Source organism: Myotis nattereri (assembly GCF_964212035.1).
Source record: "Myotis nattereri genome assembly, chromosome: X".
NCBI classification, from domain to species: Eukaryota; Metazoa; Chordata; class Mammalia; order Chiroptera; family Vespertilionidae; genus Myotis; species Myotis nattereri.
Window position 1 is genome coordinate 140,323,594 of NC_138078.1, and position 26,369 is coordinate 140,349,962.

A 26,369-nucleotide genomic window follows, 5' to 3' on the forward strand; every position below is an offset into this window, starting at 1 on the left:
TTTACAGAGAGGAAGGGAGAGGAAGAGAGATAGAGAGTTAGAAACATCGATGAGAGAGAAACATTGATTCAGCTGCTTCCTGCACACCCCCTACTGGGGATGTGCCTGCAACCAAGGTACATGCCCTTGACCGGAATTGAACCTGGAAACCTTCAGTCCACAGGCTTACGCTCTGTCCACTGAGCCAAACCAGTCAGGGCTTGGCTTTTATCTTGAGAGCAATGGGAAGCCATCAAACAGTTGCAAATGTGGAGCAATGTGTAACTGTTACAGAGACTTCTGTGTGGAGACTACATAGGAAGGAAGGTTAGATCAGAGGCAGAGAGACCAGTGAGGATGGTTGCAGTGGACGTGGAGAGAAATGCATGGATTGGAGGGCCATTTGGGACATAGACTTGTTAGGGCTGGATGAAGGAGAACCTGTTAGTCCATCCTTTTGATTCTGTCATTCTGATAGGGCAACTCTTGACCAACTCTACTGTCTCTTAGACTGGCTTAACTATCCCTTGCCTGGAAAACCTCCCTCACCTCCCTACAGGTAGGGTTAGTGGCTTCTTTTGATGCTCCCTCCATCCTAGCTCCGCCCCCTCACCCCACCCCACCCCACATCCAGTGCCTTGCACATATAGCAAGTATTCAGTAAGCTTGCTTGAATGATACACATACTCAAAAAGCACGAATGGATGACACTGATCAAACTGCACTAACCCTCGATGTTTTAAAGTGTCTCCCTGCCCAGCCTGTGCCGTGGCCCTGCTTGCTGACGAAGTGCTCCCTGCTGCTGTGCCTTGGGAGTTCCAAGTCCCTCCAGGATGGCCTTCCAGGATAACTTCCCCAGTGTGGCCTCACTTTCTTCTCCTTCTTCCCAGCCTCTGGGACTTCCTGCATGATCTCAGCCGCCAGCCACCGTTCCCCCCCTGCCCCTCTCCCCGCCCCTGTCTGGGATTTCCATCTGTAAAATGGATCTAGGAACAGTAGTTCTCAACAGAATTAACCCACAGCATCTGTGGAAGTCATTGGCCTCGAGCAGGGGCCAGATCACATCAGGCGCGGGCAGGGGCGCAACTAGGCAGCCGGGGCCCTTCACGTGGCGGAGGCCTCCCAGTCCGGGGCCGCGAGCCTGGAGGAATTTGCTTGGAAGTTTTCCACAGGGGCAGAGCCTTCTGGAGCTCGCTCTGGGCTCGGTGCGGGGAGCCCCAGCCTTGATTTCTCCTGCAGCCCCGCAGGGCGGGTCCGGGAAGGGGCGGGCGGGCCAGGACACTGGCAGGAGAATGTGCGGAATGTGCCAGGCCCATCTACCTACCCCAGGAGAGGGCAGAGGAAGGGGGCCGGCCGAGGGGAGGGGCGAGGGGCGAGGCTCTGGGCGCCGGAGAAAACCTGTTTGTTCTCCTGCGGGCGGAGCCCAGTCCGTGTCTCCTCGCCGCCCTGCGCGCTCCCCGCCGCGCCCCGCGCCCCGCGCTCGCCGCCTGGCCTGGCCGAGGGAGCCCGCGCCCCGCCTCCGCCCGACCCTCCGCCCGCCACTCGAGCTGGGCACCTGTGCCAGGTAGGGCTGTCGAGTCGCCGTCGGGGCAGCCCCGCAGAGAGGCAGCAGGGGGCACCGGGCCCCTGCCCAGTCTGGTGACAGCAAGGATGGTGACAGGGACAACTCCGGGCCTCAGTTTCCCCATCCATAATCTTCAAGCGCTCCAAGCATCCCCCCTGGGCTTCCGCTGGGGAGGCAGTGCACCTGGTTTTCTGCTTTTCACTGTGAGCAAAGAGACTGAGAGAGGCAAAGAAGGCTGGCTTGATTCCTCTGCCCTCTCGCTCTTTCTGTAAGAGGGTTTGATTGTTGGTGAATGTGTCTGTGGCCAGCATGCTCTGAGAATTAATTGCAGACCTAAGAATCAGGGAGTCTCAGATTGACTAGTTCATCCTGTGTCCATTTTATAGATGAGAAAACTGAGACCCAGAGTAGGGGGCTCGCAGGTTGCTTGTGAGCCCCAGGCAGTCTCCTGGAGGGCCACGGAGAAGGTAGCTGCTCAGACAGAAGGCGCCGAATCAAGTGTCACTGGGTGTTATCAACGGGATCTGCAGCCAGCGGGACTCTGTGGCTGGATTGTTTTGATGGGGGCAGGGGGAGCCAAGAGTCTGTCCTCTTTGGAAAGACAGAGTGATATCTCAACTCAAAAAGAGACTGGAAGCTCAGCTTCTCCCTCTGTCCATCTTCTCTGCTACTTCCAAGCTGGGCATCTGGGCCGTTCCGTCAGTCTAAGGGGATGACTTGCCAGATCACCTGCCACCCAGGGCTGCTGGGGGCTCAGATGCAGTCAGAGGTGGGTGCTCCTGGGCTCTGGGACATCCAAAGTTCAGTAGAAATTGTCTGTGTTCTCACTCAGCCATTTACACTCAGCCTTGACACTGTGGAAGGTTGTGCAGCTGCATCTCAGGACCACAGTCTATGAACCCCAAGAAAGAGCCCTCACACCCCACCCAGCAGTGGTCGAGGCCTCTGGCACCCAGACCCAGTCTTGCCTTGGTTTCATGGTTTGTTTGTTTTTTTTACTTCTGATTTTGATACTTGGCTGGGGACAGGGAGCAGGGTCCCATAGGCTGATAGGCCTGGACAGTGGGGAGGGGCTCCGGGTTCCCACTTTCTACTCACCAGCTCACATAAAGCTGTGGAGGGAGGTTGGGGAGGGAGGGTCCTACTTCCCTGGGGCCTCCACTGCCTCATCTGAAAAATCAAGGACAGCTCAGAGGCTTTGCTCAGAAGCAAGTGGCCAGGACAGATGCACAGACCTTGGGCCAGCTTACCAGCTGGCCTTGGTGCATGTGCTGTTTGCCTCATCACCTCTGGCCACTCCAGTGTGGAAAGAGGCAGATGATATCCCTTTCTGAGGCGAGGTGTTACCTGCTCTACCTTACCCCCTCCTTTCATCAATTCCCAGCCCCAGCCCTTCCTGGTATGGCCTTTGGAAGCCCTGGCCTGGCTGGGGGTTCCATACTCGGCTGCAGTGAGCTGATGGAAGACACCCAGCCCAGGGTCAGGCACACAGCAGCTGCTCCAGATCTGTTCATTTCAACCCTCAGGACACTCACAAGTCAGTGACAGAGGTGGCCAATGACCACATTGGATGCTGCAGCTCTGAGTGGCATAAGCACAAGGGGCCGTGGGTGCCAGAAGCAAGGGAGCAGCTCTGACTGTGAGGATCAGGGAAGGCTTCCTAGAGGAGCAGGGCTTGGAAGTAGGAGAAGGAGCTCAGCAGCTACCAGGTCAAGGTCCTCACATCCTTTGGAGCTGCTTGAGTCTGACCTCCTCCTTGTGACCAAAAGAACAAACCCAGTTTTTCTTAAGCTCCTGTATGTTCCACCCAGAGCTGAGCAGAGGGAACCTGAAAAGAAATTGTGAATGACAGTCCAGTTTGGGAGACAGAGAGGCCACTCAGTAAGGAGCTACCACCTGCAATGTGTACCTAAGTTCCTCCTTAACTTGAGGGCAGTGACCCCAGGGTCAGCCAACACTTCGCCTCAGCCTCCCTCAGCCTGTCTTGTGCCCCTCGCATTTCTGTGTAGTGTCCCTGTGGCCTCCTGAGATGTGGCGGGCAAAGACTCCGGGCCTTCAGCAGTGGGCCCAGGTCCTGGCCACCCTAAGCATTGTCAGCTGGTCCCTGAACTGTCCTCAGTCACATGCTGAGGGAAGTCCCCAGTCTGGCTCAATGCTGGGAGCCCTCCTCCCTTCCCCACTCAGCCTCCATGGATAACTTATCTCTTTGGTCTGGATCTTGCTTCAAGCCACAGCCCACAGGGTGCCAGCTCATGTGCAATCCAGCTTGCTTTCTGAGCTGACCCCTGAGGCCCGCCAGGCCTTCATGGTATGTGACAGGACCGTGGCCCAGGAAGAGGAGAGCTGCAGCTCACGTGGTGCCCTGGGCCTTTGGGTTCTGGTGGTTGGGATCCATCAGGGACTCTGAATGCTTTTCCACTGTGCCCTCTGATGCCAGGACAAGAGCAGCACACCCAGGGAGCCCACATGCCTGAGAGTGATGCTCAAGAGAGGTTGGCATCATTGCTTCCAAGGGTCAGAGAGCTGGCAGTAGGCTCCTGAAGTGCAGCAGGGAAGTGAATGGTGGGACAGGGCGGCACCTTTACAGCCTCGGGTAAGAGAGCGGCTGGGAGGTCAGGCTGGGTTCAAATCCCAGCTCAGTCACCATCTAGTTGTGCAAACCTGAGCACATAACACAGCCTTTGGAGGCCTGAATTTTGTCACCTGTACAGAAGGGAGGCTGAAGCCAGGAGCACCTGCTACATAGCGGCAAGCAGCTGGCACCCGGCACAGAGGCAGTGCTGTCAGGGATGTCCTTAATGCCAGGACCACACTGTGGTCCTCCCGGTGAGGTTGGGGCAGGTTGGGAGGAATGTAGGCTCCCCACCTGAGGAAAAACAGTTGTTTAAAAATCACTGCTAGTCTGTGCCGGTGACACACGTGGTATCAAACTCACAGTTAAATAATTTGCCAAAGAAAACTTCATTCTTAGGTAATTTCTGGATACCTATTAAAATCTGATTCACTTGCTTTTTAAATTTTCACTGTTTTTATTTTTAACCATTTGTCTTGGATCAATTTAAAACTCACAGAAAAGTTGTAGGAGTCATACAAAGAACTCTCTTGGAGCCTTATCTGGATTCCCCACTGTTAACATTCCTGGTGGTTTTCTTCAGGAAGGGAAAATTTGACATGGAGGTACTTGTGTGACACTAACCGTCCACTGAGGAGTGGCTATGGAGGGGTCAAGAGGTGGGCAAGGCTGGTGTCAGTTCATTTTTCCAAAGGGAAACCAAGGCACAGAGAGAAACTCAATCAAGACTCATTTGAGGAATAAGAATAGAGCCAGGTTATCATATGTCACTTACACACACGGAAGTATTAGGCCAGTGTCTTCTCATCCCTTGCCTGTGTTGGGCACTGAGGCACAGGGAAGACTGAGAACTGAGAAGGCCAGAGATAAGGGAAGTGGGAGGGGCAGGCCTGGGTGGAGAAGGGACTGGAAAATGAAAGGACAGGAGGCTCTATGGGTGTCATTCTCAAACTCTGATGTGGGGAGACAGGAATCTGCAGCCTAAGCACATGTCCCAGAGGGACCCAGGGCCACTTGCAGAAACATTGTCTATGCTTTTCCTGTGGGGAGTGTGCTCACTTCCCATTTCAAGAGGGAGTGGAGAACTGGGGTCGCTGGTGGTGACCGCTGAGGTGGCTGTGGAACTCTGTGACCACACCCAGTGTCACTGGGAGCAGTGGTGGGCAGTCCCCACACTGCTGCGGGTTGTAGAAGGTGGTCCCTGGCCTTGGCCCCATCTGTGGGCACACCTCAGGCATGCACCCAGCCCCTTTGGTCTGGTACCTGTGAATGTTGGTTCAGAACACCACTTTCTGATGATTAGGTCAGTTTCCCAGAGAGCGTGATGTGGCCAATGGTTTCTATGGAGAGAGGCTCAAGAATTCCAATCACCAGAACGAGTGTCCCTGGTGAAAATGCTCACCAGGGCAGTGCCTGGTTTAGACTGAAAATAAAACAAAACAACAACAAAAACCTCCCTGGCTGGTTTGGCTCAGTGGATAGAGCGTTTATGAACTGAAGGGTCCTAGGTTCGATTCTGGTCAAAGGCACATGCCGGGGTTGCGGGCTCGGTCCCCAGTGGGGGGCATGCAGGAGGCAACCAATCAATGATTCTCTCATCATTGATGTTTCTATTTCTCTCTCCCTCTCCCTTCTTCTCTGAAATCAATAAAAATATATTTAAAAAACACACACCATAAAAACAAAAACTAGGACTTGCCTCACTACTTCTGCCCAAGGAGCTCCTACTCACTCTTTCATTCTTTTGGGGGCATCCGAGCCCAGGGCATCTCCTTGAGTAATGCAGCGCTCTGGCAGTGCCCTCACAAGGCTTCTCTAAGCTGCCTATTGGTCTGATCAGCTCCCAGCCCGGCATTGACTTTCCATAAATGCTTTTTGAATAAATGAATAGGTGGCCTTGGGCAAACGTTTTCTCCTCTCTGGGTCTCCATGTTTTTATCCAAAAAATGAGGACAGTGATAAGAGGTGAGAGTGGAGCTCAGGGGACACAGAAACTCCAGTGGAGGGAAAGGTGAGAAAGAAGGGCAGGGAGGGAGCTGGGTATGAGAGAGCTGCCAGGAGGAAGAGGGGGCCTGCTGGAGGTCAGCTGAAGTGGGAGATGCTGTGGGTGGGGAGAGGGGGCTGGCACTGCTTTTCCTCTTGAGCCTCATTTGTGATCACCTGTAACTGGGACAATGGCAGTCAGGGGCAAATGTGGGGGAACTTCCCTTTCACTGGGCCTGCCTTGGCAAAGGCCGAATGGGTGGTAGCAGTGAGGGTACAGGGACATTCCTGGAGAGGGAGAGTTGGTTGGGATCAGGGTTGGCTCCATGACCATTGAGTCCTTTTGAACCCCCTTGGCTGTCTGTGTGCAGATGGGGATTGCCTCTCTGTCCCACTGGGACAGACTTAAAATTGCCTGGTTCCCAGGCTGCAGAGACAATTGGGGTGTTGGGGGTGGCGGACATAGGCAGACCAGGCCCCATAGGTGGGCTCCCTGGGTTCCTCAGGGCCCCAATTCATGGTACACCAGGGGAGGTGGAGGCCGTGGGAACAATGAACATAGCTCATATAGGTTGCTCTGCCAAGGGGTTCTGTTTGGGGTGAGGGATCCTGGGTCCTGCTGTGTCCAGCACGTTGACCCTGCTCAGCACTGGGCATCCACAGAGATATCACAGATGGCTCTTCCTTTTACTGGCCCTTGCAGCCAAGACACATCTGAAATGGCTCAGTCTCCCCCAGCAGTCACTTGTATTCAGCCTTTCCAGAGCTAGAAACTGGGCACAGGAGAGCCAGGAGGAATCCCAGCTCCTCAAGGGTGACAGCGGCCAGGTGGCCATGGCTCCCTTTGTCCCCTCAGGGCTCAAGCTCCCCACCACTTTGGGAGGGAGCTAATCCACCTCAGACATCTGCCTCCAAGCGGCCCTCCAGCGCTGACGCCGAGAAGTCTAGATTCTGGGATACTGGGGGTGGGATGGGGGGAGGTAAAATTCCAGACTTTCATGCAGAAGTCATTTACCTGTAAAGCACATTTACAAATACTCCCCCCATGTGTTCTTTTTCCATATTACATTTTCCCCTCTGCAACCCAAGTCTCCTCCTGCTCTTTTTTCCATGTGGTGCATTTCCTTCCTGCCGCCCCATTGGCTGGCCTCGAGGCAGGAACCCCCGGGACTGGAGCATCAGGGGCAGGTCAAGGTTCTTTGCTCAACCCCTCACACTGGCCCCTGGGAGCTGCGTGCTGAGCAGCAGACTGGGGGTCTTGGAGACCAAGCTGCTCAGTCATCACTCTGGCAGGCCTCTGAAGACTCCCTTCCACCCGACTACTGCTGAGACCCTCTGGGTCCCAGGAACCCCTGGAGCAGCAGCAGCGCCCACTCCAACCCTTTCGGGAAGAAAGCAACCTGCTGCCCCCTGTCCTCTTGCCAGCTGCTGAGACCAGGAATTGGGATGCCCTCATTCACGAGACCTTCATAAAATGGGACAGTTGATCATTCCAACCCTGTTGGCCCGGGGAATTGGGTCAGCTGCCTGAGCGCTGGCTTAGGTCTGCCTGGGTCAAAACTGAAACAGTTTGCCAAGTGCCTGCCTTGAGAAAGGACTGGAGGGAAGGGTGCGGGGGCACCTGAGGAGGGGGTGAAGGTCACTCTCCCTGACTTTTAGCGTTCCCAGCCCCCTCACACTCCATGCCATGTCCTGCCCTAGGCCTCGGCACCATTCATCTTTGTATTTAGGCATTTCTCAGCCTGGCCTGTGGTAATTCCTGCTGCAGCCTTCATGGAACCCCTGCCCTTCAGCCTGGGCTCTCCCAATGATGCTGGACCTTTGACCTCCAAAGGATGTTCCAGAGGGAAGGCAGGACAGGATGGAGGCTCTGAAAAACAGCACTGCATGTCATCCCGTGTCACTGGTGATGAGCAGAGGGCTGCACTGAAGCCCATGCCTCCCCCCCCCAAGACCAGGTCCCAGGGTCAGGGAACACCTTGAGAAAAGGGCTTCATCTTCAGCCAGAGAGGGGAAGTGAAATTTCCAGTGACTCGTTCTGACAGAACCAGGACTTGGACTCCTTTCTAGTGCTCTTTCCTTTGCACCTGAATTGGAAGACTGTCTGGATATGTGGCTTTGCAACCTTGACCAAGTTCTTCCACGTCTCCGATGGCACCAGTGTGCCCCTCCTATGAAATAGCAGTTGATGGGCCCAGCTGGCTTGTCTCTGAGGACTTCTGAACAGTGTCCCCACCACCTTCTCAGCTTCTGTTACTGCTGCCCCCTTCAGGCTTGGCGGCTGCCAGACTGACTGCAGAGGGGAGCTCTCTAAAGAAGGCCAGTCTGAGAGAAGACACCTGCACCCCTTGGTTGGCAGGTGGGGCTCTCCAGCAGGTGGGCTTTGACTAACTCAGTGTCATCCTTCCCTTGGTAACACAGACCACCCCAATCCTGGGACAGCTCAGTTCTCTGAAAGAGCTTGAGAGGGGCCTCCCAGAGGTGCTTACCCACAAGGGAGGACCCTGACCTTGAAGTTCAAATGCATTTCTTTGAAACACACCCAAAGAGGACCCGAGTGTCTATTCTGGAAGCTAGCTCTAAGGCACGGGGACTTTTCTTTGAGTCCTTTCCCCAATGCTGGGGCCACTGGAGGCTCTTCGTTCAAAGGGAACATTTACAGTGCAAATGGGCAGGCACCTTCCTCATGTTGAGAATCCCCCATCACCAGGGAAGGTCCCAGCAAGTCAGACTGCCACACAGGTGAGGAGGGGCACAGCCTTGGAGGGTGGCTCTGGCAGCTTGGAGCCTTTGGATTGTAGAGACCAACTCAGACTCTCGGAAGAGACCCAGAGGGGAATAGGTGTGACAGCTGGGGTCCCCCTTGCAGGCTTTGTTTTTCCATGATTTAACCATTGACGCTTTTTTTTCCAATGGTAGGAAGCCAAGGTCCTGTGGGAGAAAGGAGTCTCTTTCCACCAGGCCACCTGTCTACTCTGAGACCCCTGGCAGTGACCAGCTGAACCATTAGAACTGGCTGGTCCACTCATCTTAAGAACAAGTTGCTTGGCAACAAGGGACTTGTCATCACTTCATCTCTCCCCTCATGACCCAGATGGAAGCACTTAGGTTTTTGCTGAGGTGGCGCAGGAGACCTTATTCTGGGGCTCTGCCTCTGTGAGAGCTCCGTGCCCCAGAGCCCCATGAAACTGCTCATTAAAACGTGGTCTGAGGTTGGTCCAGCAACCAGCCCCTGCACTGGGCGGGCCAAGGCCTTGATGGCTTCATCCTGATGTCATTTGCCACATTCATGTTTGGTCACCGGGCTTGGCTGCATGGGCTGTGTTCTGAGCTGCATGCTCTCGCCTTGTCCCACTGGGCTCCCACATGCTGTGCCCATACCTAAGAGGTCCACCCAGAGCTGAGCAGCTGGCTCTGGTTCAAAGAGACAGAATTGTGTGGATCCCTGCCAGTCAGGAGTGGGGCCCCTTGGAAAGCCCATACATGTGGGCATATGCAGTTGGGCTTCCTCTCAGTCCCCTGGGTGCAGAGTATCACAGCTCACCTCTGGGGAAGCCCTGCCCCTTGCTCTTCTGCCTAGGATGTGCCCACTCATGCTCCCTCATGGTAGCCAGCACACACACATTCAGACAAGCCCCAACACCCATGCCCCCTAGCTGTGTCTTCTTCGTGTGCAACGATATTCCGTGCTTTTGGGAGGCAAGCTAAAGGTGTTTTGCTCCTCTTCCCTCCCAGTTTAGCTAGGAGGTCTCTACCTGACATCCAATACCCCCTATTCCCCTGCCACCCAGGGTGAAAGAAGGGCAGTTGCTCAGCCTGCTATCTCCTTTCACACAAAGCCTTGCCACAAAGATCCCAGGCCAGGGCCCGGGGGTTCGCGGGGACCAGGCTGCCTGTTTTGGCAGTCCCAGCTACCTTGCCCCATCCTTGGTGTGCATCCAGTTGTCTGGAAGAAGCCAGACCTTTCCATCTGTGCAGGGGAAGCAGAGAGGACATTTTAATCCTGGAGTGGGCTGGCATGAGGGGGCCAGAGAGAGCCACCACGTTGATGGCCCTCCACATCCACATCCATTCTCAAATCTGCTGCAGTCTCTCCCCGAGGTGGGCTCTGCACCTCTACACCTCCCTCTCTCCTATGGACATGTTTTCCTTCCAGGATAGTGGGAAATGCAGACGTAGTGTGACCGAGAATGGGACTAGGCTGTGTCCCTGAGCCAGGGGGCTGTGGGACTTGAAGGCTTCTCTGGGGAATGCCTCCTGGGCTGAAGCTCAAAACCATTTGGCAAGGGCAAAGACACTGAAGCCTGCTTGGGAAAGGAGGTGTGCACAACTTGGGGAGTCAAGCAAGGCAGCTATTCTAGAAAACTTTCTCCAAGTTAGTCTTGCAGAGCACGTCCTTGTGGGCTGCGGGGTGCCCCCTCCTCCTGCTGCTTCTCTCTCCATCTCTGTCTCCTCACGCATCAGCCAAGCATTTGCGTCACTGTCTGCGACTCCCCCCTCTCTGTCTCCCCGGCTCCCACCCTCCTGCTAATCTGCCAGCATCAGCTGCTGCATCAGCTCTGGCTCCACTGACGACACCAGGCTCGCTGTGGCTCCTTGGACCCCCTCATTGGCTCCTCGCTTCTGTCTGTCCAATCAGGGCTGGAGGCCCCTTTCCTGGGAGGTTGCTGGGCAGCCTTGACAGACTGCTCAGCAGGGAGAAAGGTGCAGTGGGAGCATGCCTATTGGCCTTCTGAGGCCATCTGCATCAGAGAGGACCTGTCCCCAACTCCCCCTGCCTGCCTCAAGAGACATCTGCAGGCTAATCAGAGAGGGATAAAAAGGGGATGAAGGTCCAGGAAGGTGGGCTAGGGGCACCCACCTGGTGTCTGAGGTGACCTAGCCTGCTCAGGAGGATTTGGACTTGGTTCTGAACTGGGAGAGGCTAGTATAGTCTCAGTGTAAAGTCTTGCTCAGAGTTGGCACAGAAAGGGGTACTGCCTAGTGGGGCTATGTCTAGTGAGGCTCCAGATCAGGGGTCCTCAAACTACGGCCTGCAGGCCACATGCGGCCGGCTGAAAACATTTATCCGGCCCACCGGGTGTTTTTGCTGCCGCTGCCTGTCCTGCTTAGCAGCCGACTCGTCCCGGGCCCGCAGTGCGCATGTGTGGAATGTCTGAGGGACAGTGAACTGCCCCCTGTTTAAAAAGTTTGAGGACCTCTGCTCCAGATATTCACCATGTGGGACAGCTGGGGTAGAAGGTGGCAGATGAGTCATCCACCCCATTGGTGGCCCAGGCCAGGGTACAGGAAACTCCCAGGCCAGGCCTCTAAGCAAGGTGATATGGCAATTCCTAAGGAACCAGAAGACTTCTCATCAAGGTAGACATGGGGTACATGGAGTGGCTGTCCTGACCAGTGATATGCTCACATAGGCCATTTGGGAGATGAGGACATCCACCAGCATCAAAACATCCTAATTCTCAAAAGTAACACGTGCTCTGCCTTGGGGATGCCTTGGAGGAGACATAGACAACAGGTCCACAAGCTTGGTAGCTCATCACCACTTTACAGATGAGAAGACCAAGGCTTAGTGAGTGGTACGGCATCACAGCCAAGTGAGCCCACTTAGAGATGAGGAGCAGAGATGTCTTTGCTCTCAGGTCAGGTGACCCTTCTGAATGACAGGGTTCATGGGCCAAGGAAAGTTTAAGACTGGAAGGCCCCAGGCAGGCAGGAGGTCTCCGGTTCTGCTTTCAAAGGCAGCTGGGGATGTAACAATCCAGCGATCCAGTGTTCATTCATCTTGCTTCACTCTCCACCTTCGCAGTGGGGTGAGTGGGGAGATTCAGGGGCCCCAGTCAGAGCAGTTTATCTCTTCCATGTCTTGAACTTGGTTGGCATCTTGCATGTCAGGTGCACAGGGGAAGTAGAGCCCACAGGGATGTGGGCTGCCCTCCATGGAGGGGATTCTGGGGCCCAGTGAGTGGAATTAGTAGTGGCTGGACCGGGATGAGCAGCTAGATGAATACTGTGTGTGTGGCTGGCCCAAGTCCAAGAGTCCCCTCCCTCCAGCAGGTGCAAATTGGCTGCCGAGGCCATGTGCTCGGCTCTGGGGGAAGTGTACAGATGTCAGTTGAGGGGGTGCCTGAGTCACCTGCACCCTGACATTTTGCTCCAAGGAGCACTCGCAGCCATGAAGCATGGGAGCAGGGCTACTGCGTGGCTGCGGCTCAGATTCCGGCTGCACCCTCCACCTTCTGGAAGTGTTGAAAGTGTGGCCTGAGACCAGTTGCCCAACCTCTCCAGCTCCTTTGCTTATAGTGAAGCATGGATGACAGTAAACTTACTGCTCTCTAGTTGCAGACCTGCTGCTGGGCATGTCTGTCCTGACCCCTGGACTGGGTGCCTGTCTTGTTAGCATGCTTGCAAACCACGTCCCAGGACCCCAGGGAAGGGCAGGGCCAAGGCTCCCATCCTGGTACTCGGGTCTTCTTGTACTATCACTGCCAACAGCCAGGCTTTGAGCACTCCTTCTTCCATGGTCTCCTTCTCCCTGGGAACAGTGCCAGACAGCCTGGGTGTGGGGGTGAGTGGAAGGGGGTGGTTTGAGAAGGGTGGGAGGGGAGAGGCCTGAGGATGGGGATTTGTGTTCAGCACCTGAAAATGCAGTCCATCTGTCCTCCTGTGCCCCTTGCCTTTGTGAGGGAAGCTGGCCTCTTGTTCCCTGGGGTGCTTCTGCATTGTACTGCTGGAGCAGCTGCTGCTGTGACCTCATGACTGAGAACTGAGATCAGACTCTAAGCACACCATCTGCTCTCCTCCAACCCTGATCTGGTGAGCAAAGAGGATGGAGACTCCTGGAAGAGGTCGTATGTGCCAGCGGCAAGACGCTGCACAGTGCAGCCCAGCACAGGGGGTCCCCCTCCCCACACCTACCCCTGGGATGTCCACCTGGAAGGCGGGAGAGAATTCCCAGGGCCACTGGAGCTGTATCCGTATACTCTCCTCACCATCTAGACCCCCTTAGTACTGCTCACCTAGTATCAGTTTTGAGACCCATCATTTGCTTAAACCATTCTTTGTTTAGTCTTTATCACACAGGCAATACACATCCATGATAAGAAAATTAGCAATACAGAGGAGCAAAAAAATAGAAATTAAAAAAATCTTTAATTCCGTCGTCTAAAAAATATTCTTAGAAGATTTTGGTACATTAACTGATTGTTGTACATTTTAGTGTATAGCTTTTAAGAATGTTCCCTTTGCATTTTTTTTACATAAATGGGATCATACTATTGATACTGTTTTAGAAGTTATTTTTCATTTAATTGTACATTATAAACATATTTTCTTATTGATAAATATATGAGATCCTAATCAAATGTATACATAAGTTAGTAATATTTTAATTGAGCTATGACATAATGTTATAGTAGTCTGCTGCATTCATACACTCTCCTCACATCTTTTTAGCAGCTTTTGAGACCCATTCTTTGCTATCCAAGCAGCCCCAACTCCCATTTCATTTCCTTGAACCACTGTTTCTTTACTTTTTATCATGGAAGCAATGCACGTTTATGATAGAAAAATTAGAACTGCAGAGGAGCCAAATATTTTGGTATATATCCTTTCAGGTGTTTTTTCCCATGTGCATTTTTTATGTAAATACTAGAGGCCCGATGCACGAAATTTGTGTAGGAGGGTGGTCCCTCAGCCAAGCCTGCACCCTCTTGCAGTTTGGAACCCCTCGTGGGATGTCCAACTGCCAGTTTAGGCCTGATCGGACATCCCTCTCACAATCTGGGACCCCTCGCTCCTAACTGCCCACCTGCTTGCTCTTTACCGCTTGGCTCGCCACTCCTTACTGCTTCCCTGGAGGTAAGAGAGGCTCCAGCCACCACTGGTGTGCTCGCCAGCCATGAGCCCAGCTTCTGGCTGAGCAGCGCTCCAGCTGTAGGAGTGAACTCACCACCAGGGGGCAGGTCCTGTGTTGAGCGTCTGCCCCCTGGTGGTCAGTGTGCATCATAGCAACTGGTCATAATGGTCACTGGGCTTTTATTATATAGACTAGGGGCCCAGTGCACAAATTCGTGCACCTTGAAAGGAACTGTGGGTCACAAGGCTACAGTGGGCACAGGAGTAAGTCTCGGCTTATCCTCTGCACCCCCACCCAACCCCTCCTGACATGGCCTCCAGTCCCCTCTCTACCGGCAGCCCTGCTCCCACTGCCACCACTCCCACGCACTGATGGTACCTGCCCTGCTCATACCAGCCCTGCTCATACCTGCTGACAGCGCGGTGCAAGTGGGGCCAGCGCCATCAGTGGGTGCAAGCAATGGCTCTGGCACCACAGCGGTTGTGAGTGGGCCCTCGCTGGCAGCGGGTGTGAGAGGCAGCTACTGGCCCTGATCACCCCTCAGGAGCAGGGGAAGGTGGAGAAGTCCTGAGGGGAAATTGGGGCCAGCAGCCGCCATTCACACGTGCTGATGGTGCTGAGCGATCGGGACCGGCACCAGGCACCAGCACCGGGTGCAAGTGGCAGCTCTGGTGCTGACTGTGGGCGTCAGCAAAGCTGGCGCCAGCAGGAGGTGCGAGTGCCAGGCGGGACAGCAATGCACAGGGGCAAAGAATTTTCAGTAACCACCAGAGACTCACCCTGATGACAGCAACGGGCGCCCCCCCTTGGTCTGGCGCCCCCACTCACCTGCTTCACCATCCCTCTGCAGCCAACACCCACCATGTTCTGTACACGCCCTCTGGTGGTCAGCGCATGTCATAGCGACTAGTTGTTCAGTTGTTCAGTTGTTCCACTGTTAGGTCTATTTGCATATTAGCCTTTATTACATAGGACATTTTTAAGTCAATGGCACCATCCTACACATATTGTTTTAAAAGCTGCCTTTCATATAATGATATATGAAAATCATACACACAAAGTCTTGTTAAATATCATATATACCAATATCATTTGTAATGGCTGCATAGTGTATGCTTGAATGATGGATCATTATATATTTTTAAATGACTTGGGAATTTAGATTATTGCCAAATATTCACCATCACACTAAATGCCGGGATGACGCCCTCTTGTATATTTGGTTCACTTATGTACTTGTTTCCTTAGGAGATACAGTGGTGAGGGGAACTGCTGGATCAACAGGCTTGCCCTTTCTAAGGTTTTCAAAACATGGAAATTTGTACTCCAAAAAGATGCCCCTATTGATCTGCCCACACACAGTGTGTGAGAGCTTCCCAGGAAACACCCTCCTGAGTGGTCAGCTCCCCATTCTCCAAAGCTGCTCCTGTCTGCAGAGCATTTTCCCAGCTGCTTCTTAATGGGGTTGCTGCTCTGCTTTGCTCTCTAAGAGGGGAGGGGATGGTGAGTTTGAATGGAGACCTTTGGCCTGGGAGTCCCCAATGGCACCTCTGCTTCTGTCATTCTGTATGTGTGTGAGTTCCTCCTAATTTGGGAAGTGTTTTATTTGGTTCTAATTAGGCAGAAAACTTCTAGACAATGTGGCCAACAGGTTTGCCAGGAGAAGATTGATGAGTTTCTGAAGGAACCTAAAGACTGAGTAGTAGGAGTTCCCAAGCTGAGGCCCATAGGGAGTGAGGGACTCGCTCAAGGTCTCAGTCAGTCAGCAGCACCAGGAGACCAAGGAACCAAGATTTCAGGAGGCGATTCTGTGCGCCCTGCCCAGTGGGGTCACTTCATGGGTTGCTGGGATGGGACAGTTTGGCATGTGAGAATCACCTATGGTATGTGCTCTGCTCAGTAGAACTGTGACGTGGCTGCCTTGGTGCAGGGGCTGAGTATGCAGGGTGCCCATGCATGATGATGAGGTGCTGTTCCTGGCACACAGCAGGCTCAGGCCTCCTGGGCTGCTCATTTGGTGCAGTTTATGGGAAAGCCAGCTCTTGCTGACATGGCAAATTTGGTTTGCTCTTGGCCCCCTGCCCTACCCATTTTAGTGTACCCCTGACCTCCATGGAAACATGTCCAGGCCTTGCCAGCTGGCAGCAGGGCCCAGCTGCTCAGGCCTGGCCCTGGAGGGGCCCAGAGGGTGGCAGACCCCTAAGAGGAAGACTGCTCTGCCTCAGGACTGTGTTGGCAACGCTAAGGCCCCTGCTTCTCATCATGCCCGCTTGCCTGAGCCTTCAACTCCTCACTTGAGATCCAAGAAGCCAGCTATGACAGGTCAGGGCTGTGACTAGATCCATGATGTGGACCTTCCATCTCCCTGCAACACCAGGCCAGTCCCAGCCTGGAGAACTGGTTTCCTCACCCCAGGCCCTCAGGCGACAAACAGCCTTCATGGGCCGGTGAAGGCCTCAGAGGCCACCACAGCCCTTTACTGGCCACAGGAGGGCAACAACTGGCTGAAGTATAAAGAGGAGACAAGAAGTGAGAACAGGGTTAGAAGACAGAGAGAGGAATAGAAAGCAGAGTATAGGACATTTTCTGCTTCCCAGACACAGCAGCAAGCCCTTACTAGATCTCCACCCTTCCTGGGTCACCAAGGGCCACTAGGAGTTGGCAGTGGGGCCCAGGACTTTCCTCACTGGAGATGGAGCCAACTCCTGAACCACACAGGGCTGCACTCCCCCAGGCCATGCTTGTGCTGATTGAGGACCACCCACAGTCCCCTCTCCCAGGGAGGGCAGGTTGAGAGTTACTGCTCCTGTTCAACACCCTTTGATCTTGGCTGTGCCAGGTGGTGCCCGCCACTTGCAAGACATTAATGCATTCTGTCCTCACAGCAATAAGGAAGGGTATACTTTTTAAAAATTTATAATCTTTTTAAAACTATATATTTTATTGACTTCAGAGAGGAAGGGAGAGGGAGAGAGAGATAGAAACATCAATGGTGATAGAGAATCATTGATTGGCTGCCTTCAGCATGACCCCAACCAGGGTTGGAGCCTGCAACCTGGGCATGTGCCCTGACCAGGAACCAAACTGTGACCTCCTGGTTCATAGGTTCACAACCACTGATCCACACTGGCTGGGCAAGGGTAGACTTTTTAAACTCCCATTTCACAAAGAAGAACACTGAGGCAGACCCGAGAGATTAGCTGACCTACCCAAGGTCTGTCAGGCAGCTAGTAAGTACTGAGACATGGTCCAACTTCAAAACTGCTGCTGTCCACAGCCCCCACCCTTTCCCTAGTCCCTCCTTCTGAGTCCACCAGTGTTGGCCTCCAGAGAGCCTGCCCTCTGTGTGGCACTGTGAAGGTTCCCTCGCTGCCACTCTCTCCCCACACATTCTGGGGCCTGGATACTGGCCATTAGAGCTTTCTAGGAGGGCTTGTAGTGTTCCCTCATTAGCCATCTCTCAAACAGACAGCTCCTGGTTGTCTGTGCCTTGTTCCCCAGGTGAGTGACCCTGGGCAGACATGTGGGTGTTCCACCTGGTGGTGGCAGATCCAGGAAGTGTTCACACTTGGGGACTGTGGATGCTCCTCAATGTACCTGCCACCCAGGACTCCATGAGTGTTTGCTTCCCAATGCCCAAAAGACATTCTGAGTGGTCTTGGTGTGCCAGGAGCCACACGGTGACCCGCAAGCCATTATAAATGTATGAAGTGACAGCCATGTGCTTGCCTTTGCCCCAGGAGCCCTATTGGATCAACTGAGAAGTGACTGTCAGAGCAGACACCATGAGCATCTCAGCTCTCGGAAGCAGCACCAAAGGTGAGGTCCAGGCTCCCTCTTGTTCCAGTCCTGGGCATGGTATGTTGCTGCTTTTTCCCAGGCTGGCCCTGCCAGGGCCAGGAGCGCTGCCTGGGTAGCAGAGAGACACATGTTGGGAGGACTGGAAAAGAAGCCCAGGGTCCTGGGGCTGGGCTCCCCTTCTGAAGCTGTGTAACCTTGCCCATGTCAGGGAAGCCTCTCTCAGCAGGCGAGGAGGAACGCAGTAACGTCCTCAGGCAGATGAAGGTGCGGACCACTCTGAAGGGGGACAAGAGCTGGATCACCAAGCAGGATGAATCAGAGGGCCACACCCTGTAAGTCCAGGAGGTCGGGAGGGCCAACAGCAACGGGTGGGGCTGGGGTTGTGATCCACAAGTCTTGTCCTGACCTGGAGATGTTGAGGGGCTTCCCCCATTCAGAGCTCAGCCAGGCAATGTGACCATAGGTCAGCTGGGAAGGTTGGAGCAGGGGGAAGCAATGCAGCTGAGGGAAAGACTCAACCAAAGTCACAGGGAAGGAAAACCCTGGGTGCTGAGGTGTACATGTGTGAGTGCCTGTGGAATATGGAGGCAAGCTGCGGGAGGAGAAGGTGAAATGGGAATGGTGGGCCAAGTTCCTGGGGTGCATGTACCGCACTTCCCACAGCTGCCTTGGGGCCCAGCAGTCAGTCTCTAGTAGGGAGGCCATAGGGTGGATGACTGTTCAGGGCCTGGGAGCCACTCTTTTGGGAACTCTCTTTCCCCAGAGAGCTGCCCTCTGGTCGGAGTCGTGCCACATCCTTTTCATCACCTGGGGAGGTCCCGAAGGCCAGGTAAGAAGTGGGACCCAGATGGCTGGTGGGTGGGCCCCATGCTGCAGTACTCAGGAGACAGGGATGGAGCCAGAGCTGAGAAGGGACATTAGGGTCTGCAGCATGACATTTAAAATCCACAAGAAGGATGGGTTTTCCCCGCTCTGCTCTCTCTTGGGAAAGGGAAAGGAGGAGTCAACTGGGTCCAGTTTCCTGGCCTTGCTGTGTGGCCTATGGGCCAGCTGCCTCCCCTTCTGGGCCTCCATGGTTCCACCTGTCAACTGTAATCAAAACTTTGTCATTAAGAACCCCCTGCTGGGAGTACGACAATGTCTGTGAGGTGCTTTAAGTCACACATGACTCCCTCTATAGGTAGTCCTGATTGCTGAGTGCACCTGGTAATTGGCACGCCAGGGGAGACTCACACATTTGCAACAACTGTCTCCCACGTTCAGTCTGACACATTTTGACAGTTGTCCAAGGGGAATAATCCCCTCTCTATTTCAAAGACTTTTGCAAAGAGGTGTCCAGGGAGGCTCTGAAGCGTGAGAACATCTGCTCAGATCTACAGGAACTGCTCCTGACAAGTAAGGGGGTGCGGAGCCAAAAATTCAGGCTTGATCCTTGCTCTAAACAGCCGTCAATTGGCAGTGAGTACATTGCCCAGGCCTTTCTCAAGTGGTCATAGAGGCAGAGGCAGCAGCTGGAAGGAAGGGGTCCAAATTCACTGCTAGCTCCAGAGGCTGCCTTTGGTAACAGTGGCCTTGCCTGTCATCCCTCAATGACTTAGTGCCCGCTACTCACCAGGTCCTATGCTGAGCACAAAGGAGACAGCCCTCTCCTCAGGGAACTGACATCCTAGCAGGGACCACAGGTACAACTCAAGTAAAGAGATGAACATACAACGGCGAGATTGGCAAGGTCCTGTGGACCGTTCAAACATAGTCTATTCTTTGGTGGAGCTTGTTTACTTTGGGGGTACAGTTCTCACCATGGGCTTTAGTTTGGGGGTGCATTTGGAAAGCACATCCTGGGGTACTGTGACTCAGGGCCCAGAGCAAGGGAGCCCAGAAGTCTACATAAACATGGGCTCTCATTCTTTCCCAGAGGGGTCCAAGGCCAGCAAGGGCCCATGGCCTAGCCCGCCCAGCACACAGGTATTTCAGCCATAAATGCTCATTGTGGCTGGAAGGGGTACAAGTGACCTTTCTTTCTCCAGTCCCACCCTAAGTGATCCTGGAACTTGGTCACCTCCAGGAGGTTGTCCTCAGTCAAGTACAGTGTCTGTTGAGATGGAGAACAGTTGGGCTTTGTGCTGCCCTGCCTGCCTGCTTGCACAAAGTCCCCTTAGACCCAACCCTGATGCTCAGCCCCAAGCTCCTCTGTTCATGGACAGAGTCCTTATCTCCTGTCCTCACTGTCAGCCTTTGGCTCCCACCTCCAACGCCCTGAGATCTCTGAGTGCCCTCATCTGCTCCCAATCAGAAAGTGCCCAGCACATGGAGCCTAATGCTTTCCAGCCACTGACTTAGCCTTCACTATGCCCTCAGGTCCCCAAATTCCATAAATATGTGTGTTGTGGGTGTCCCAGGGGCTGGAGGAGGGGAAGCCCCAGAGGAGGGCAAGGGACGGTCAGCTGGCCTTGGCTGACTCATGCCTGGGCTCTGCCCCTTAGGACCTCATGAACTTTCCTAGAAAAGGCAGGGGGGTGGGGGATATGTGGAGTGGGGAATAGGTCAGGAGCCATGGTTTCTGCCTGCCATGTCCTCAGCCCCAGGATCTGGCAATGGAGTGTCCAGCCTGAGCTGGGTCAGCTTCAAAAACAGAGGGTGATTGCCCGGCCAGCATAGCTCAGTGGTTGAGCATCGAGCTATGAACCAGGAGGTCACAGTTCAATTCCCAGTCAGGGCACATGCTCGGGTTGCAGGCTCAATCCCCAGTGTGTGTGTGTGTGGGGGCGGGGGGGGGGCGTGCAGGAGGCAGCCAATCAATGATTCTCTCTCATCATTGATGTTTCTATTTCTCTCTCCCTCTCCCTTCCTCTCTGAAATCAATAAAAATATTTTTTAAAAAGAAAGAAAGAAAACAGAGGGTGAAGGGCTGTTAGCAATCCCAGAAAAGCTCTCACTCAGGAGAGAGCTAGGATCTGGTAAGCCAGGGAGAAGCCAGAATTTGAAGGGAACACCTCTGCAGCAAATGCCCAGCCGGGGACACCTTCCTAGGCACTTACTGTGAGTCAGGACCATGCTGGGCTTGGAACAATCAGACACAGGCACTTTTCCTGGGCAGCATGAGAGATACAGACAGAACAAAGCAGGAACCAGGTTAGGGGTGCATAGTGGCTGGCTTTCTTGGGAAGCTCCTGGCCACTCCTGCTCCTCTTGTTCTGACTGCACTGGACACCCACCGCCAAGCCAACTTGCTGTCCTTGGGGACAGGAAAAATTAGGGCCCTCCAGCAAGGCATCACTTCACTTCATGCCTTCTTTTTCCTTGGCAGGTCTGCGAGCACAAGGGCTTCCACTGGCTATATCATTCGGTAGGTGATGGCAGGACCCTGCCTGCCTCCCCACACCCACCTGCACTGCTCCCTGGCTTCTCCCTGGTTGCTTAATGGGCTGCTTCTTCTGGGCTCTCTTTTAGGGGCGTGTTCACCAAGCCCATCGACAGCTCGTCCCAGCCCCAGCAGCACTTTCCTAAGGCCAACGGAGCTCCAAAAAGGTGTGTCCATGGGGTGTTGGCCAGCCAGCCAGTGGGGAGTTGTGAGGGCCTGGGCCAGGCTTGTGGCAGAGAGAGTACTCTGCCTGTCACTGAGGGGTGGGAGGTGGAAGCTTTGTCCTTGAGTAGGGTAAGGCCTTGGAGAACAACACAAGTAACCAGAGGAGATGGGTTGGGGGGTGATGCAGTTGCACCTGAGATACTGGAAGTCCCCAGGAGGATGCATGGCCCATTTGGGCTCTCTGATCTCTGGGAATCCCTGGGCCACTAATGGTGACCTTGACCTTGAGCCAGTCCTGATTTTCAGGGAGCTTTGACCGAAGTGAGCTGCGTGTTTTCAGCTACCTTCCCAGCAGGCTGAGATGGCACCTTGCTGTCAGGTTGAACTCAGACTCCATCGGAAAGGCAGGGTCAAGGGAACTGGGTTGCTCTTGGCAGGAGGGCTTCCCTGCTCGGGATGTTGCAGAGATTCTAGGTAAATGGCAAGACTGGGAGCACAGAAGAAAGGCCACCAGCATTCTCTCATTCACCTCCCATGTGTCTGCTGGGTTGTGTGGGCAAATCTGAAGGCAAGAGGGGCCTGGGGTAGGCACATGAAAACTCCTTGCTTCTGCAGCATGGCCAGTCTGGTGAGAGCAGCTCCTGCTGGGCCTCTCCGCCCCTCTTCCTCTGGCTACAAGATGACCACTGAGGACTACAAGAAGCTGTGAGTATACAATCGCAGACCCAGCTCAGTTCCCTCCTCCAAGGGATAAGCCCAAAGGATGAGCCCAAACACCAGCCCTCTGAGGGCAGCGGGCTGCTTGCCTCTGAGCACAGTCTCAGGGTGCTAGTCCTGCTGGCCTGACGTCCCTGCCAGGTGATACGTGACCTGGAGCCCACCAGAGGGTGACAAGTCCCAGAAAGTTGGATGCCTGTGCACACTGCACTTCTTATTTGAGGCAAAGCAGGATACGTAGGAAGTTTGTAGAAGGGGGTGGTGGGTCTGGGGAAAGGGTAACATGGCCCTAGGACTGCTTCTGGCTGACTTTGTTTCCTGGACATGCCTCTGTACTCTGGGCTGGGCTTTCAGCCTGGGCTGGGCCAGGCAGTGCCAGGCTGGGCTAGGGCCTGATTATCCTAAGCATGCTGCTGGCCATGGCAGTCTATCAGTTATGGGCATTTTGTGCTTAAATCTGAGCTGCTTTTGGATATAAATCTTTGGGGTTCCCTCTATGGTTGCACTTGTGGACTGTACCAAAGGCTCCCTTCCTATGTGCCCAGGCATGGGGGCTCTGGACTGAATTGTAGGTTGTGCCCATGGTTCCCAATCCCGCCCCCCCCCCCAGTCTTTATATTGTTTGTTCATTGTCATCATAGTCCAGTGACATGGAGCAGCTAGGGTATCTTTCTGGAGAAGGGGTGAGGCTTGAACTGGGTCTTAGAAGACAGTTAGGGTTGGAACAGGGAGAGAGAGGAGAGCTGGCTCTCGAGGAGGAAGAGTGGCATGAGAAAAAGCCGAGAGGCAATAATGTCAACATGTGTTGGTGTTGTTGGAAGCCAGGAAGCAAAGCTGCTGAGAGTGGCAGCCTATGACAGGGCTCAGGGGTGGAGGAAAGATGAGGAGGTGCCATAACTTCTAGCATCCTCAACCCGTCCCACTCTCCATCCCTCAGGGCACCCTACAACATCAGGCGCAGCTCAACCTCAGGGGCTGATGAAGAGGAGGATGTGCCCTTCTCTTCTGATGAACAGAAACGGAGGTAACAGTACCCGCTGGGCATCCCATGGGCAGGGCTGGGCCCAAGTCTGCACAGACTGGTGAAGTAGGAATTGTGCCAGTTAGGGTGATGAAATGCACAACACAGGACACCATTGCTGGCCTGTGGGCTGAAGGAGTGGCTGCTAGCAACAGGTGTCATCCCTTGAGTCCCAGAATCACCCAAGTAGCTGGGCCGGTTCAGGGGAACCTCTTATGAACATTCTATGAGGCAGAACCTAGGTAACAAGTGATGGGGGAAAGCCTCATCTGTGGACAGAGGGTGGAAAGGGATGTGCTTCAGGACTTTATATCGGTTTGTTTAAAAAGGGTTCTGAGCAAATTGGACCAAAGTAGGCAGCAAAGGGGACCTTCAGAAGAACCCTCTATGTATGTGCTGTGTGTGCAGAGTCAGGATAGGTCCTGAATGCCTGGGGCACAGGGCCAGCCTCCAGAGGTTCCAATGTCCCTCACCCCAAAGTAAGACTGGGTGTTTGGGCAGTTGCTAGCACCCAAGGAAATAAAGCTCCCCAGGTTCAGTCTGCCTCCCTCCCAATCCCAATGTGTGTCGGCCCCTCTGTGGCTCAGGAAACAGAGCAAAGCCCCTTCTGAGGGCCTGGCAGCTGGGCAATTGTAAGGGCAGAGTTCACAGTGGCAGGGGTCCCTGGCCTGGAAGGTACTGGGGAAGAGCCAGGCCACCTTGCATCGACTGCCCACTCTGCCGCCAGCTAAATGTGTGATCTTGGACAAGCCACTGCAACTACCTATACCTCAGTTTCCTCATCTGTAAATCGTGGGTGATACTAGCACCCACCTTCCTGGTGTGTAAGGAATGATCCAATGTGGATTGGTAGCATTCATTGCTTGATAAACAAGGGCTTCCCTTCCCTTGGTCTCTACTTTCCACTGAATGGTCCTCAGAGCAGGTGCCAAGCTGGCTTTGACCCCTTGCCTTGATGTGGTGGCCCAAGCCATACTGAGTACCTATGTACCAGATGCCCCCTTGCTACTGCAGGTCAGAAGCTGCAAGTAGTGTGGTGAGGAAGACAGCTCCCCGGGAGCGCTCCTACGTCCTGTCAGCGGCCAAGAAGAGCACGGGGTGAGTTGCACAGCAAGAGACACAGCTCAACCAGCAACCAGCTCCATGCTCTGGAACAGTTTCTGTCCCTTCAGGTCTTTGCTATTCCTCTGCCTAGTGAAGCGTGGGATGAGTGGGCCCTCTTAGCTGGACCTTCTGAGATTCTCAGATGTACTTTCTGGAAAACTGAGGGGTCTGGCTGCTGCCATCAGGACAGACAAGGTGCTAGAAATGGGAGAGAAGCCCAGGACACTGTGGGTCAGAGTGGTCATGATGTCACCTATCTACTCCAGGATTCTGCCCAACACATAACCTTTCTATCTCCTTTCCAGAAGCCCTGTTCAAGAGTTGCAGGCCCCATTCATTGCAAAGAGGTAAGTGTCAGCAAGGGAAGCCTTAGAGGTCTGTTTTTGACCATGAAAAAGGCCTCCTTTTGGCAGCAGTGTAGTGTGGGCACTGGGGAGAGGGTCATGGGTTACAGCGAGGCTGCTGGCCTTCAGCAGGGGTTGTTGTAACAGGCTGCTTGCTTCTGTCTGGAGGCCAGGCGAGCACCTGGATGGCTGTGGTGGCACATATGGCCCTGGCATCCAGTTCTGTGTGGCTGGACACTCCCCTTTTCCAGTAGCTAATAGGGCTGGGCCTCTGACCCATAGTATTTCAAGGGCCTCTGGGGTTTTGAAGCATAAGTAGTTATGGGGGTACATAGGATTTGTTCCCTGGTTCTCCCATCCTATCAGGGATAGGCTGGACAATGCCCACACAGGAGTCATCATAGGGATGGAGTCCAGAGGCTTGTTATTTGGAATCCCTACCTGGTTGGCCAGGCCTTTGGAAGTGACCATGACATTGGAGATAGACCCTAAAGGGTGAAGAAGGTTTAATAAGGAATGATCAGGACATGCCAGCTGAGTAAGGGAGGGGTGTCACCATTAGGTGGAAAGGACATCTTCTGGGAGAGGAGAATATTTGGGGAGGCCAAGGAAGAAACTTCTGGAAAGCTGAATTTTAGGGATATTCCACTGAGTAGACACAGAAGACCTTCATAATGAGATGGGGACTAAAAAAGCAAGGAGAAGACAGCACATCAAGTGTCCCAGGTAGAGGCCCAGAGGTGGGAACAGTTTGCTGTGTTGGAAGACCAGAAAGGCTGATGGGAATGCAGCCAGCCGAGGGTGGTGTGCTCTTGATGGCTGTATTAGGTTCCTGGGACTGCTGTAACAAAGTACCACAAGCTGTGTGGCATAAACACCAGAAATGTATTGTCTCCCAGTTCTGGAGGCTAGAAGCTCAAGATGAAGTTGTTAGCAGGGTTGGTTCCTTCTGGAGGCTCTGAGGGAGAAACTGTCCCAGGCCTCTTTGCTTCTGGAGCTATAGGCAACCCTTGGTGCATCCTTGGCTTGTGGATGCATCACTCCAGTCTCTGTCTCCAGCTTCACTTGACTTTTGTGTGTCTGTATACAAATTCACCTCTTCTAATAAGGACACCAACCATTGGATTTAGGGACCACTCTACTCCAGCATGACCTAATCTAACCATGATTACATCTGCAAAGACCCTATTTCCAAATGATGTCACATTCACAGATTCCAAGCAGACGAATTTTGGAGGGACACTATTCCACATAGTATGCTGTTCTTATCCCAAGGTGGAGTCACTGAGACCCCAGCCTGAGCCACCTTATGACCATTGACTCTACTGAAAGAAAGCATGTCCTTCAGGTGCAGCTGAGCAAGTGGTGCATCTGTTTCTCTTCTTGCCCAAAGGGTGGAGGTGGTGGAGGAGGACGGGCCTTCTGAGAAGAGGCAGGACCCATCTGCTCTGACAAGATCTCCTCCTGGCTCCAGCAGGTAATCAATCAGTCACCCATCTCTGCCTGGGGCTGGTCGCTGCCAGGCCTGCCTGCCACTCAGTCACTGTGGAACCTCTGCCAGGTCACCTCCTTGCAGAGCCTCAGAGTCAGTGTCCCCACGTGCTCAGTGACAGGATGGGGCACGGAAATCAGTGAGGGCCTATCTGGCTGGATATCCTAGGGCTATCCAGCAAAACAGCCTGGCCTCCAGGAAGAGAGCACTGAACTCTTGTCTGTTTAGTGGTTATCTGTGTCACGGGGTTGGAGCGGGTCCGCCACCGGGGCGCCAACCCTGCCATTCTCAGGTTTGTTCACGGCTCTCCTAAAAGTTAGCCAAGTCCAACCTGCCAACCCTGTCCTCCTGCTCCTGCTGGGGAAGGAGGCTCCACAGTCCCCAGCACCGCTCACAGATGCCTTTTTT

General features: G+C 53.9%; 1 protein-coding gene across 1 annotated transcript in view; it reads left to right on the forward strand.

Moving 5' to 3' along the window:
* Window positions 1-17,741: 17,741 nt before the first annotated feature.
* Window positions 17,742-26,369, forward strand: part of ZNF185 (zinc finger protein 185 with LIM domain) — a gene marked incomplete at its 5' end in the record, with an annotated part of 50,638 nt that continues 42,010 nt past the window's right edge. The window contains 10 exons of the mRNA XM_081081736.1: window positions 17,742-17,775; window positions 17,966-18,089; window positions 18,521-18,586; window positions 21,065-21,103; window positions 21,208-21,285; window positions 21,899-21,988; window positions 22,938-23,024; window positions 24,036-24,119; window positions 24,431-24,472; window positions 25,863-25,946. Coding sequence (XP_080937862.1) covers window positions 17,742-17,775; window positions 17,966-18,089; window positions 18,521-18,586; window positions 21,065-21,103; window positions 21,208-21,285; window positions 21,899-21,988; window positions 22,938-23,024; window positions 24,036-24,119; window positions 24,431-24,472; window positions 25,863-25,946 — 728 coding nt within the window. The remainder of the gene's footprint in view (window positions 17,776-17,965; window positions 18,090-18,520; window positions 18,587-21,064; window positions 21,104-21,207; window positions 21,286-21,898; window positions 21,989-22,937; window positions 23,025-24,035; window positions 24,120-24,430; window positions 24,473-25,862; window positions 25,947-26,369) is intronic.